Source organism: Camelus bactrianus, chromosome 3 (genome assembly GCF_048773025.1).
Source record: "Camelus bactrianus isolate YW-2024 breed Bactrian camel chromosome 3, ASM4877302v1, whole genome shotgun sequence".
NCBI lineage: Eukaryota > Metazoa > Chordata > Mammalia > Artiodactyla > Camelidae > Camelus > Camelus bactrianus.
Window position 1 is genome coordinate 53818896 of NC_133541.1, and position 14425 is coordinate 53833320.

A 14425-nucleotide genomic window follows, 5' to 3' on the forward strand; every position below is an offset into this window, starting at 1 on the left:
GTGGGGAGGGAGGGATTAATCAAGTGCACAAGGAAATTTTGCGATATGGTCACTATTTTGATTAGAGAAAGTTCACAGTTAAATACTTATGTCAACTCTTACTGAATTGTATATTACAAGTATTTGGTTTATTGTATGTTAATTGTAATTCAGTTATGCTATTTAATTAAAAATAAAAAGAAAACAATTTTTCTTTCATCAGGATGTTTTGTGGTGTAGTTCAAAATTGAAAGGACAAAGTGAGGTTGGAATAATATCATCTAGTATTTGGATAATGGGTTCACCTACATTATTATGTTATATTAATTTGAAGTCTCAGTTGCCATTGGTAGTTTATTTATTTTGGGGGGAAGGAGAGGTAATGAGGTTTATTTGCTTATTATTAGTTTTGGGTTTTTTTTTTTAATGGAAGTACTGTGGATTGAACCTAAGACCTCGTGCGTGCTAATTACATGCTCTACCACTGAGCTATGCCCTCCTCCCAGCCACTGGTATTTTAAAAGGTGTTTTTTAGTGTTTGAATATCAGTCTGCATGCAAATGTAAAGGTATCGAGAAAAATGACATTTTTCCCTTTCTTTTTCTCCCTGCTCCCTTTCTTTTTAAAAACAGGAGTGACAGTTCATTCAGATTCTTTGTGTTCTTTTTCGTCTATATTTGTCAGTTTGCTGTACATGTACTCCAAGCTGCAGGATTTCATAATTGGGGTAACTGGTAAGTCATTTACTTTCATCACTCCATTTATAATCTGTTCTCTGGTATCTTTATACAGTTTTTGGCTTCCTAAAACTATTTAACATAGAAAAGCCAAACTAGCAAAAGTAAACAAATAATAAAAATGCAGTTAAAGAATTTCCTAAGGAATAACCTTTGGACAAGCCATCTATTTGAAAATTATGTTCCTATTTTTAAGAACAGTATATTGTATCTAGTTTAAATAAAATGTGTAGATAATTGGCGCTAAGAGGAAGAGTAAAAGGAGATTTGAGGAGTGGTCTGATAGGAGGGCCAAGGATTGCTGAAGGGGGAGAAAAGAACTTGAAGGGATTTAAGGAAAAGGGTACCTATTATGTGTAAAGCACTGTTTTAGGCATACAAACATATGTTCATACACACATATGCACGTCTTTGAAAAGTACAGTAAGCTGCACGCACATTTTTTAGCCATTCTGATATGTGTGTAGTGATACCTCACTGTAGTTTTAATATTTATTTCCCTAATTAATCATAATGATTTACATCTTTTCATGTGCTTATTCGCCATCCTTATATCCTCTTGGTGAAATGTTTCTTCATGTCTTTGCCCATTTTCTAATTGAAATTTATTTATTCACATATTTATTTATTTAAAGTCTGTACAATTGTGTAGTTTGAATTGTTATTTTATTTTATTTATTTATTTTACTTTTTTATTGTGTAATAGTTATTTTACAATGTTGTGTCAAATTCTAGTGTAGAGCACAATTTTTCAGTCATACATGAACATGTATATATTCATTGTCACATTTTTATTTCGCTATGAGCTACCACAAGATCTTGTATATTTTTCCCTGTGCTATACAGTATAATCTTGTTTACCTATTCTACATTTTAAAATCCCATTGCTGTTGACGCTAACCCTTTAAATATGTGGTTTGTAAATATTTTCTTACATAATTAAGCAAAATTTAAAAACTAATCATGAAATCATTGGCATAAAAAAGTATAAAATCTGGTAGTACACATTCAAGGCTTGAATTTGGTGTTTGACTTGAATTTAGACTATGCTGTTCATTACCTATATGACCTTGGGCAAGTTACTGAGTATTTCTGTGACCCAGTTTGTCACCTGTAAAATAGCGATTAAAAATGGCATGTATTTTATGGGGTTGTTGTGAGAATTAAATGAGTTAATACATACAAAGAACTTGAAAGTTGCCTGGCCCATAAGTGCTGACTGAATATGTATTAGTTGTTATGCTATTGTTTAAAAGCATGCATTAATTTAGTTGCCTACTTTTACTTTATTTTTTTAATTTCATAGTGGTTGGATTTCATCCCTTACTGGTCTCAACCAGAGTATTCCTGTTGGAATCATGATGATAATCATAGCAGCACTTTTCACAGCATCAGCAGTCATCTCACTAGTTATGTTTAAAAAGGTAAGTGAAATTTTATATCTGTAAATTTTCTAGTGAACCTGATGTTCGGTTCTCATTTTCCCATTTTGCTCTTAATTTAGTGTAACCTCAATCCATTTTGTTGTTGTTCTTATGCAAGTTTGCTCCCTGAGAATTACTTTTTGCAATTAAAAGTTACATATAGATAAGTTTTAGAAAATTGCATCACATTTTAAACCCCTTGTAAGAAGGGAATATTTTTAAGTCCTGTTAACTGAAAGAGTCTTTCATGAATTGAAGAGTTAAACTCATTTTTTAAACTTGTATTTTTTATATATTCTGATTTCTTTTTTTGAATATGAAGCATATTAGCGTGATTAATAAATAGAAGTAAAACTATTGTGTGGTGTGTGCATTTTATTTGTATTTAAAATTTAAAGACACTAAATTATTTAAGAGTGTAAAGTGAGCTGGTGACAGATTCAGGCTAAATTATGGCGTGTATTTTGTCTTTAGTGACTGCCCAATTATCTTAGCCTTACAGTTGGCCTTCCACGTCTGAGCAACTATAGTTTGAAAATATTAGGAAAGTTCCAGGAAGTTTCAAAAAGCAAAACTTGAATTTGTCACACACTGGCAACTATTTACATAGCATTTACATTATATTTACAAGTATTTGTATAACATTTACATTGTATTAGGTATTGTAAGTAATCTAGAGATGATTTCAAGTATATGTTTGCGGGTGGATGTGCTTAGGTTATGTGCAAATACCATGCCATTTTATATAAGGGAATTGAACATCCTCAGATTTTGGTATCTATGGGAGTAGGGGTGAGGGGGGTTGTGGAACCAATACCCCACGGATACTGAAGGTCGACTGTACTTCTTCCTGTAAAATTTCCATGGCTGTTGTCACAGCCTTAAAAAAAAAATCATTACTTAGGGTAGGAAAGAAATCAATGTTTTTATTTGTTTATATAAAATTTTATTGTGTCTGGAGTATGTATTTTGGATATTCTACATGTGGTCCAACATGATATTGAAACCCTGGGAATAGCACCTATGCTTTAAAATGATACTTTTTTTTGTGGGTCTCACATTAAAGAAGTTTTTTTTTTTTTTTTTTTTTCCGTTTTTTCCTTCACTTTTTAAAAATTGAAGTAACAGTCAGTTACAATGTGTCAGTTTCTGGTGTACAGCACAGTGTCCAAATCATGCATATACATACATATATTTTCATATTCTTAGAAAATAAGTTCTTAAAACATTTTTTTATTCTTTTCTTTATTTTTTACTGTCTGGTAACTTGAGAATAGGTATCAAGAATGCATTTAAATAACTCCCTGTATTTAAGAAGACTTCAGACTCTTGAAATATTTCACTTGTACATTTGTCTTTAATCCTTCTTATAACTTTATGAAGCCCAGGCTATGTTCTCTCCATATTTTGCTACTCATTTTCTCTCTTAAGCACTTTTACTTCTTTTGTGGATCTACACACACGTAACTATTGAAACTCAGCTTTCTAAAGTTACTAAATCCTATAGCCTTTTTTCCATTTTCCTCCTCCTTGAACTCCAGCCTTCTACACTACAGGTGGCTTCTCTTCCTCAGCCTTTGTAGTTGTGTTCTGATTCTCCTGCCTCTGAGGCTAGTCTTTCTCCTTAAGTAAAGGCCTTCTTAAATGCAGTCAGCTCCCTGCTCTTTGTGCTCTACAGTCTTTTTCCTTGGGAATTTTCAACCTCCTTCATTGTTTCACTTTCTTCCTTACTTGAATGACCTAGAGTCTTGGAGTGGAAAGACATAATGCTTTACCCAAGCAGTTGCATCTTCAGGTGCCTGTCTACATCTCATGTGATTGGTATCATCATCCCCCACTAACGCATCATAAACTCATTCTCTTCTCAGAACTAGCACTCCTTCCAGAAGTTCTGCTTCATATTCAAGAAACATTTAGTAAGACCACATATTGTATGATTCCATTTATATGAAGTGTTCGAAATAGGCAATAGAGACAAAAAGTAGATTCATGCTTGCCTATAGCTGGGGGTGGGGTGGAGGGTGACTGCAGATGGTTATAGAATTTCTTTTTAGGGGGTGATGAAAATGTTCTAAAATTAGGTTGTACATAGATACAAACACACACACACACACATAAATACACATATATTCACAGCACTATGAATATACTTAAAACCATTGAATTATACACTTCACAAGGGAAAATTGTAGAATACAAAAATTTATCTCAGTGAAGCTGTTTTTTAAAAAAAGGAAGTTTATTAAATACCTGTTATAAACGAGTGGGTCTCGGTACTTGCTTGTGTGGTTCCATGTAACATTTATGCCAGCACTTTGACTGCTTCTGTCAGTGCCTCCATTACTTTTTTAGTCACTTTCCTAGATATTTTCTTAGTGTCGTTTCCATCTTTCTCTTCCTTTCCATTCCCAACTTCAGCTAATCCAGAAATTTTTTTTTTTTTTACAGGTCACTCATATCCCACCCCTAGTTCTTTCAGTCCGTTTTGTGTATAGTTACTGTATTAATCTAAAAAACCCCAAACAAATCCAGTCCTCTGAAGATTTTTGAAGTGGACTTCGGGTTGGGACATGGGATTGTGGTGGTTGTGGTAGTAGGGCTGGGGGTGACTTTTCACAACTCCCAGATCCAGACTTTCTACTCTACTCAAAATGTACTACTCAGTTTCTTTAAATATACCATGTACATTCCTTTATCCCAGTTTTTCTTCGTGCTCTGCTTCTTAACCTCTGGGTTGCTTCATCTCTGCCAGGTAAGGCTTACAGATACTCTTCTAAGACCTAGTTTGCCTCTCCCTGCCTGTCCTACAGATCTTTCGCATTCCCCATGTCTTAGGGATTAAGTTGTACCTTTTGACTACCTTCATCCAGTTCCCCATATTCCCGACCCCTTGCCTCTTATAACCACAAATCTGATGTCTTTTTTTAATAAGGATCTGTCTGTTTTTAAATAATTGACCTACAATGCTATGTTAGTTTTTGGTGCAAAACATAGTGACTTGATATTTCTTTACATTTCAAAATGATCACCATGATAAGTCTAGTTAGTTACCATCTGCCACCATAAAAGATGATATATTTTTATAGATTTTATTACCCATACTTTACATGTTTTTTTGTTTTTGTTTTTTCTTTTAAAAGTCCTTTGTGGGTATGTAGCCGTAGTTTATAACCACTAGGGGTCAGGTTTTTCATAAACAGTTAATGCCCTCTGGAAGTTATCTGTACACACTATTTTGGCTCTAGAATAGTAGCTTTTTCAGTAGGCTATTCTGTGTCTCCAGCACCAGCTAAACCATGCTCTGTGGTATATATTTATTTCAGTTACAATGAATACAGTTTTGAGAATTTTGTTGGCATTCTGAAGTCTTGCATACTTCATGGAGTTAGATAATCATTGGTGTTGAAAGTGCCCAGTATAAGTGGTATCGTATCTTTGTTCCCCCCATAGTGTCATCATATAATCCAAATTTAAAATAATTGAAATGCAAGAATATCTGTCTTTTGTAACTCTTCATAGATAAAGGAATAGTTTAATCCTTACTATCTGCAGATAGATTTTTAAAATTTTCTTTTAGTTTATTTCCAAACAGTATTTTTTTTTTAATAGGCTCATCTTTTTATAGTAAACTATTAGAAAGAATTGAATAATAGTTTTGGGCTAAAGGGAGATTTATAAATGGGTCAAATAACAAATGAATGCGTTACTGGAGACTGTGTATCAGGGGAATCCAAATTTTTCCCTTTCTTTGAATTGGTATAAGAGCTAGAATAACATGAGTATGGATGAGATAAATAGATAATACATAATTTGTATTTCCTTTCAGACCTAGTTTGAATGGTTATTTTTTCCATAAAGTTTTAGAAATTGTTTGGACTTTGTGTGTCCACATTAACAAAATAATTATTAATAGTGATTTTTTACATTTCAAGAGAATTTTAGGAAAAAGTTATTTCACTTCTTTAAAAAAGTTTTTTTTAAGTGCTTTAAAATTTTTTTATATGCCAAAATAACTATTCGGCAAATACTTTTTTATTTTGTGTGAGAGTATAGAATTGAGGTGTATGATCTAGAATAATGACAAGGCTCATTTATTAGTTAAATTGGTGTTTTACAGTAAATGCTTTGTGAAGATATCCTATTATATATAAAGCAATAGTCTTCTTAGATTAAAAGTGAATTTTACTTTCTTTGAAAGCATTATTGTTCACACTCCCCCCACCCCCTTTTGCTTTATTTTGGCTCTAGGACAGAATGCTGATAATTTTATTATCCTATTTTTCTGTGGTCACAAATAGACATGCTGCTTTTCCCTCTGATTCATCCAGCACTATAGTCTTTCCTGATTAGGAATCAGTTTCAGATGATTCACATCGCCTATTAAATGCTGATCCACATGCTTGTTATCTTTATCCAGGGGACACAGAATAGGTACAATAATACTTTTGAATCTAGAAAAATTGGCACTCTGAGCAGGTACTTTATATCTTGTCATTAGTTGGTATCCTTACTACATTCACTTTTTTTATTGACCAAATTTTAATTTTGTTATCCTTTCCTGTATGTACTAGACTAGTTACTTAGTAGAGCCGAAGTGTAGGTTAATACAGCTAAATAGATGTGAATTATTTTTACCTAGGCATCTTCAAATTTGGTAGATCTTCTTGTTTATACTGCTGTACATATGATACTTTTACCCAAATCATCTTTATATGTATATTTTAACAGCTTTAATGAGATGTAACTCATAGATCATGCAGTTTACCCATTTAAGTGTACAATTTAATGTTTTTAATAAATTACATTATTTTTATAAATTATGGCAAAATATATAAAACATTAAATTTTCCATTTTAACCATTTAAAGTGCACAATTTGTTTTTATTTTTAATTTTTGATTGATGTATAGTCAGTTACAGTGTATAAATTTCTGGTGTACAGCATGTTTCAGTCATGCATACACATACATGTATTCCTTTTTATATTTTTTTTCATTATAGTTACTACAAGATATTGAATGTAGTTCCCTGTGCTATACAGAAGAAATTTATTTTTTAATCTATTTTATATATAGTAGTTAATCATTGTAAATCTCAAACTCCCAATTTTTACCTTCCCCCCCCTTCCCCCTAGTAACTATAAATTTGTTTACTGTGTCTGTGAGTCTGTTTAAGTGTACAATTTAGTGGCATTAATTGCATTTACACTGTTGTATAACCATCACCACTATTTCCATTTTTCATCATCCAGCAGAAACTCTGCAGTCATTAACCAGTAACTTCCATTTCCCTCTACCTCTAGTGCCTGGTGACCTCTAATCTACTTTCTGTCTAATGAATTTGCTATTATAGTTATTTCATATAATTAGAACCATTAAATATTTTCCTTTTGTATCTGGCTTATTTCACTTAGCTTAAAATTCTTAAGGTTCATCCATGTTGTAGCATGTGTCAGAATTTCATTCTTTTTTATGGCTGAGTAGTAGTCCACTGTATGCATATATTACATGTATTACATGTGTTTATTAATTTGTTGATGGACACTTGGGTTGTTTCCACCTTTTTCTATTCTGAATAATGCTACTAAGAATATTAGTGTACAAGTATCCCTCTGAGTCTCTGCTTTCAGTTCTTTTGGGTATATAAGAGAATGGCTTGGTGTTCGTGACAGTTCTGAGTTCAGCTTTTTGAGGAACCACCAAACTGTTTTCTGCAGTGCCTGCACTGTTTTACATTCCTGCCAGCAATGTGCAGGGGCTCCAGTTTCTCCACATCCTCACTAGCACTTACTTTCCATTTTCTGATTATAGCCATCCTAGTAGGTGTGAAGTAGTATGTTCACTTTTTAAACTATTAACCTCTAAGGTTATTGCAAACTAAGGATTTTACTTTGTAACACAGGTATAGTCTGCTAGAGTAGTAGTGAATTTATTTGGTAACTTTTTTTCTTTAATAGTGAGGATAATTTGAGGCCATTTGTTTAATCTCTAGCAGGTATAGAAACAAATAACTGTTCAGTGGCTTCTACCACAAGTTACTATGTCTTCTAGGGGATATAACAATGAGTGGAAATTATGCTTCCTCTCAAGGAACTAAAAAAGCATGTGGTGTTTAAAACATGTAGATAAACCCTACAAAAGAAGAATCAGAATATATATCATTAGAAGTATGAGGAGTGTTCACAAAAGGGAGAGCCACAGCTAGTTTCAGCAGAAAGGCGACAGCAATATTTCAGATAGGTCCCGAAGGGTGAGTGGGATTTCAATAATGTGAATGTAGACTGGTAATTCAAGAGGCTACAGAAGGGACATCTGACCCAGATCGATGGCAGTGGAGGTTTCTAGGAAATGTTTAACTGAAAAAATTAGGCTTAGAGATCCAGACTTTCTAAAATAAATAAATAAACAACCAAACAAACAAAACCCCCTCAAAAACTAGAATAAATATTTCAGAAACTCATTTTGGTATGACAAGGATCTTAAAAGCATGATTTCATTTTTCCTTCAGTTTTATTGAGATATAATTGACATACAGCACTGTGTAAGCTTATGGTGTACAGAATAATGATTTGACTTAAATAAGTCATGAAATGATTACCACATTAAGTTTAGTGAACATCCATCATTCTATCTAAATACAAAATGAAAGAAATAGAAAAAAATTTTTGCTTGTGATGAGAACACTCAGGATTTCCTTTCTTGACAACTTTTGTGTATAATATACTGCATTGGTAATTATATTTTTCATGTTGTGCATCACATATGTGTTTCTAATTTATCTTATAACTGGGAGTTTGTGCCTTTTGCCTACCTGTATCCAACTCCCCCTCCCTCTATCCCTTTGCCTCTCATAACCACAAATCTGATCTCTTTTTCTATGAGTGTGTTTGTTTTTGAAGTATAATTGACCTACCACACTGTGTTAGTTCCTGGTACACAACATAGTGGTTTGATATTTTTAGACATTTCAAAATGATTACCATGATAAGTCTAGTTGACATTTGTCACCATTCAAAGATACTATATAATTATTAACTATATTTCCCACACTGTACATTTCATACCTATGACTCATTTATTTTGCAACTGGAATTTTACAATCTTAATCTCCCTCAGTTGTATCTCTCCTACCCCCACCACCTTCCCCTCTTGCAAGCACCTGTTTGATCTTAGTACCTATGATTCTATTTCTGTTTAGTTACATTTGTTCATTTGTTTTGTTCTTTCAGTTCCACATATAAGTGAAATCATACATTTATCTTTCTCCATGTCTTAGTTCACATATTATAATACCTCTAGCTAGGTTCATCTATATTGTCACAAATGTCAAGATTTTTTTTCTTCTATGGCTGAGTAATATTTCATTGTATGTGTGTGTGTGTGTGTGTGTGTGTGTGTATGTATCTATCACATCTTTTTTCTCCATCTATCCATGTGCGCTTAGGTTGCTTCCATATCTCAGCTGTTGTAAATAATGCTGCAGTTAACAGCATTCCATATATCCTTTTGAACTGGAGTGTTTTTGTGTTCTTTGGATAAATAACCTAGGAGCGGGAATGCTGGTTCCTTTGGCAGTTTTATTTTTAATCTAGTGGGGAATCTCCATACTGTCCTCCACAGTGGCTGCTCCATTTACATTCCCACCAAGAGTGTATGAAGGTTCCTTCTCCTCGTTATCACTAGCGCTTGTTATTTGTTTTTTTTTTTTTTATAGTAGCCATTCTGACAGGTATGAGGGGATATTTTCACTGTGGTTTTGATTTGCATTTCCCTGATGATTAGTGATGGTGAACATCTTTCCATGTGCCTTTTGGCCATCTGTTCATCTTCTTTGGAAAATGCTTATTTGGGTCCTCTGCCCATTTAAAATTATGTTGTTTGTTTTTTTGATGTTGAATTTTATGAGTTCTTTGTATATTTTGGATATTAACCCTTTTTTGGATGTGTCATTTGTAAATATCTTTTCTCATTCAGTAGGCTGCCTTTTCATTTTGTTGATGGTTTACTTCACTGTGCAAAAGCTTTTTAGTTTGGTGTAATTCTGTTTATTTTTGCTTTTGTTCCCCTTGCCTGAGGAGATACATCCAGAGAATATTGCTGAGACTGATGTCAAAGAGCTTACTCCCTGTGTTTTATTCTAGAAGTTTTATAGTTCTAGACTTACATTTAAGCCTTTAATCCATTTTAAACTTATTTGGTATATGGTATGAAAGAGTACTCCATTTTGATTCTTTCACATGCAGCTGCCCAGTTTTCCCAACACCATTTAGTGAAGAGGCTGTTTGCCCCCCCATTATATATTCTTGCCTCTTTTGTCATAGATTAATTGTCTGTTTAAGTGTGGGTTCTTTTCTTTGCTCTCTAGTCTGTTCCACTGAGCCATGGATCTGCTTTTGTGCCAGTACCAGACTGTTTTGATAACTGTAACTTTGTAATGCAGTTTGAAATCAGGGAGTGTGATACTTCCAGCTTTGTTGTTCTTTCTCAAGATTGTTTTTATCTATTCTGTAGGGCCTTTTGTGTTTATGTACAAATTTCAGAATTATTCTTTTATAGGTCTGTGGAAAAGAAAATGCCATTGCTATTTTGATGGGGATTGCATTGAATCTGTAGATTGTCTTGGATAGTATGGTTATTTAAACAATATTACTCTTCAATTCCAATGTATTTTTCCATCTGTGTGTCATCTTCAGTTTCTTTAATCGGTGTCTTAAAGTTTTCCAAGCACAGGTCTTTTACCTCCTTAGTTAGATTTATTCCTAGGTATTATATTCTTTATGTGATTGTAACTGGGATTTTTTTCTTAATTTCTCTTTCTGATAGTTCATTGTTAGTGCATAGAAACACAACAGATTTCTGTATATTAATTTTGTACCCTGCAACTTTATCAAATTCATTGATGAGTTTTAGTTGTATTTTGGTAACATCCTTAGGATTTTCTATGTATAGTATCATGTCATCTGCAGTGACAGTTTTACTTCTTTCTTTTTAATTTGGATGCCTTTACTTTTCTTTTTGTTGGTTGAGTTGCTGTGGTTAGGACTTCCAATACTATGTTAAATAAAAGTGGTGAGAGTGGGTATCCTCCTTTTGTTCCTAATCTTAGAGGAAATGCTTTCAGCTTTTCACTGTTGAGTATGATTTTGGCTGTGGGCTTGTCATATGTGGCCTTTGTTGCAATGAGGTATGTTCCCTCTGTACCCACTTTGTGGAGAGTTCTTATTATTAATGGATACTGAATTTTGTCAAAAGCTTTTTCTACATCAATTGAGATGGCAATAGTTTTATTCTTCAGTTTGTTAACGTGTGTATCACATTGATCAATTTGCAGATATTGGAAAAATCTTTCCATCCCTGGGATAAATCTTACATAATTGTGATGTATGATCCTTTTAATGTATTGTTGGATTCAGTTTGCTAATATTTTATTGAGGATTTTTGTATCCATGTTTATCAGTGATGTTGGCCTCTAATTTTCTTTTTTTTGTGCTATCTTTGTGTGGTCTTGGTATCAGGGTCATGTTGACCTCATGGAGTGAGTTTGGAAGCGTTCTTCCTCAGAACGCTTTCTCTGAGTTTTTTGGAATAGTTGAGAAGGATTGGTGTTAACTCTTCTTTAAATGTTGGTGGAATTCACCTGTACAGACATCTGGTCCTAGACTTTCGTTTGTTGGGAGACTTTTTGTTATTGATTTAATTTCATTCCTGGTACTCAGTCTGTTCATATTTTCTATTTCTTCCTGATTCAGTCTTGGAAGACTGTACATTTCTAGGAATTTATTTGTTTCTTCTAGGTTGTCCATTTTATAGGCATATAATTGTTCATAATAATCTCCTATGATCTTTTGTATATTCTGTGGTGTTGGTTGTCACTTCTCTCTTCATTTCTGATTTTAGTGATCTGAAGCCCTCTTTTTTGCCTTTTTAAAAAAAATATTTTAAGGGGTAGGTATTTAGGTTTACTTATTTCTTTCTTTTTAGAGGAGGTACTGGGAATTGAACCCAGGACCCTTGTGTATGCTAAGCATGCACTCTATCACTTGAGCTATACCTCTCCCCAAAACAGATACCTTAAAGTCTATTTTTAGATGATAAGGTATGGAAAATAAATTTTTTAAGTCCAATTTCTACATAATGATAAAGGAAGGATTACTTGCATACAACTACTAAAAATGATTTGATGATGAAAGTAAAATTAACAATTTTAAATAGGGGGGGAGGGTATAGCTCAAGTGGTAGAGTGCATGCTTTAGCATGCCCGAGGTCTTGGGTTCAATCCCCAGTACCTCCTCCAAATAGGAATAAGTAAAAATAAACCTAATTACCTCCCCCTCATAAAAACAAACAAAAAAATTAAAAACAATTTAAAATAGTGACAGTGGCTAGATAAGATAAAATTACCTATAACCTTACACAGCAGAAAAAAATACATATCTGAATAAGCAATCTGGAAGGGAACTGGCTGAAATCAAACAAATAGCATAAAATATGATGTCAAAACCAGTAAATATGGTAGGGATGGGTAAAATGCAGGGTTGTTAAAATGTGTTCAAACCTAAGAAATCAGCAACTTAAAAATAATCACGTATATACAGATTGCATATATAAACCTCATGGTAACAACAAACCAAAAATCTATAAAAGACTCACAAATGAAAAATAGAAAGGAATCTAAACATAACACTAAAGATAGTCATCAAATCACGAGGGAAAACAATAGAAGAAGAAGGTAACAAAAAAAAAAAAAGAACTACAAAACAGCTCGCAGTATTTGAGTTTTGTGCACTGAATGTGAATGTTAGTCTTTTCCCTCTAGGTGGCTCTCTGGGTCTGCATAGATCTAGACTGTGAAATGTGCTATTTCTACCTTTATTTTGCCTCTCTTCTCTGTGGGGCTATGAATTACGTTTTAAGTAATTGAACTGTGAAGCTTATGAATATATAACATCAGCCACACAATTTAATACAAGTTTTAAAGCAAATTAATACAATGTTTGTTAATTACATGCCCATGAATTTGGGGGGAAAGGAGGAGAGACAGAGAAGTTAACTTGTAATTACTGGCACTGTGACTGGGTCTCATAAATAAAGATTTATTAGATTTCTATCATACCTTCATTCTAGGATCTAATTGTATGTACTCATTGTGAGATAAATTTCTTGAACAAAGGAGTAGTAACTTACCTGTATGTTTAATTTTTTATAAAAAACTTAGTTTGGAAAGGGAATAAAAATAGTTCTATACTTATGATAGTGCTGTGGTACTAAAAGAAAGAATTCTAGGGTTTACCAGAATATGTACTTGTCAATGCTCTTTTTCTCCCTAACCCTTTAATACTTTGGCCCATAGTAAAATGGTATTTGCTTTTGCCACTTTATCAGAAGAACTTGGGGCTGGTACCCCTTCTTATTCCCTGACAGCGCTTCATTTCTTAACTACTTTCTTCCCTTGGCATCTGTGAAAACGTTCTTGGTTTTTCTCATTCCCCCCAATCATTTCTTGTTGTGGGGACCTCTTAAATATTGGTGTCTTAATAGGCTATGGTACTCAGCTCTCTTCTCTGTCTGCTCTGTGTTCATGGACAATTTCATCTATGCCAGAGTTGTAGGTACCATTTATGTGCCAGTGATTTCCAAGTCCGTGCCCCTAGCCCATTCCTCTGAAGCTTCAAACCAAAATTTTACCTGTTTGCTGTGGCAGACTTAGAATAGGTATTCAGTAAACATTTATACAGTGTGTGAATGTTTAAAACTGAGTGTCTCTCCTCCCAGACCAACCCATCCTTTCTGTTCTCTGTCTTCTTGAAACAACTCATCAGTATCCAAGCCTGACTTGAAAGTATTTGACTCCTCCTTTTCCTCACTCCACGATTTCCAGTTCCTATCTGTCTAGGTTTGGGGAAAGAGCTGACTTTGGTGCACTGCCCTCATCCCCCAAACCTGCTTTGATAACAGTCCAGTCAGGCTTCTAATTTAGACGTAATCACACTGCAGTGTAATTACAAGTTCACTTTTCTGTCTCTTCCTCCCTCTCCCCAAGTGTGTAGACATGTGATAAATATTTGTTCTAATTTGCCTTTTATTGCTTCCTTTCTCAAATTATATTAAGTTGGTTAGCTGATGTTATATATTGACGTGCTTGATAGTTTAGGCATCTTAAAACATATGCTAATAGAGTATTTTTGAACCCTACTCATAAAAATCCACAATTTGAGTGATAAATCATTATGGACAGATGGTTCTCAGAAGTGTTTCTTCATAAATCCTTCAGGACTTGACCATACACA

The 14425-nt window shown here is 33.7% G+C and overlaps 1 protein-coding gene across 3 annotated transcripts in view; it reads left to right on the forward strand.

The window, feature by feature from the left end:
• Positions 1-14425, forward strand: part of SCAMP1 (secretory carrier membrane protein 1) — a 96771-nt gene that overhangs the window by 79021 nt on the left and 3325 nt on the right. For all 3 annotated transcript variants that reach the window (XM_074360089.1, XM_074360090.1, XM_074360088.1), the window contains 2 exons: positions 612-713; positions 2023-2140. In XM_074360089.1, the coding sequence (XP_074216190.1) occupies positions 612-713; positions 2023-2140 (220 nt within the window). The remainder of the gene's footprint in view (positions 1-611; positions 714-2022; positions 2141-14425) is intronic.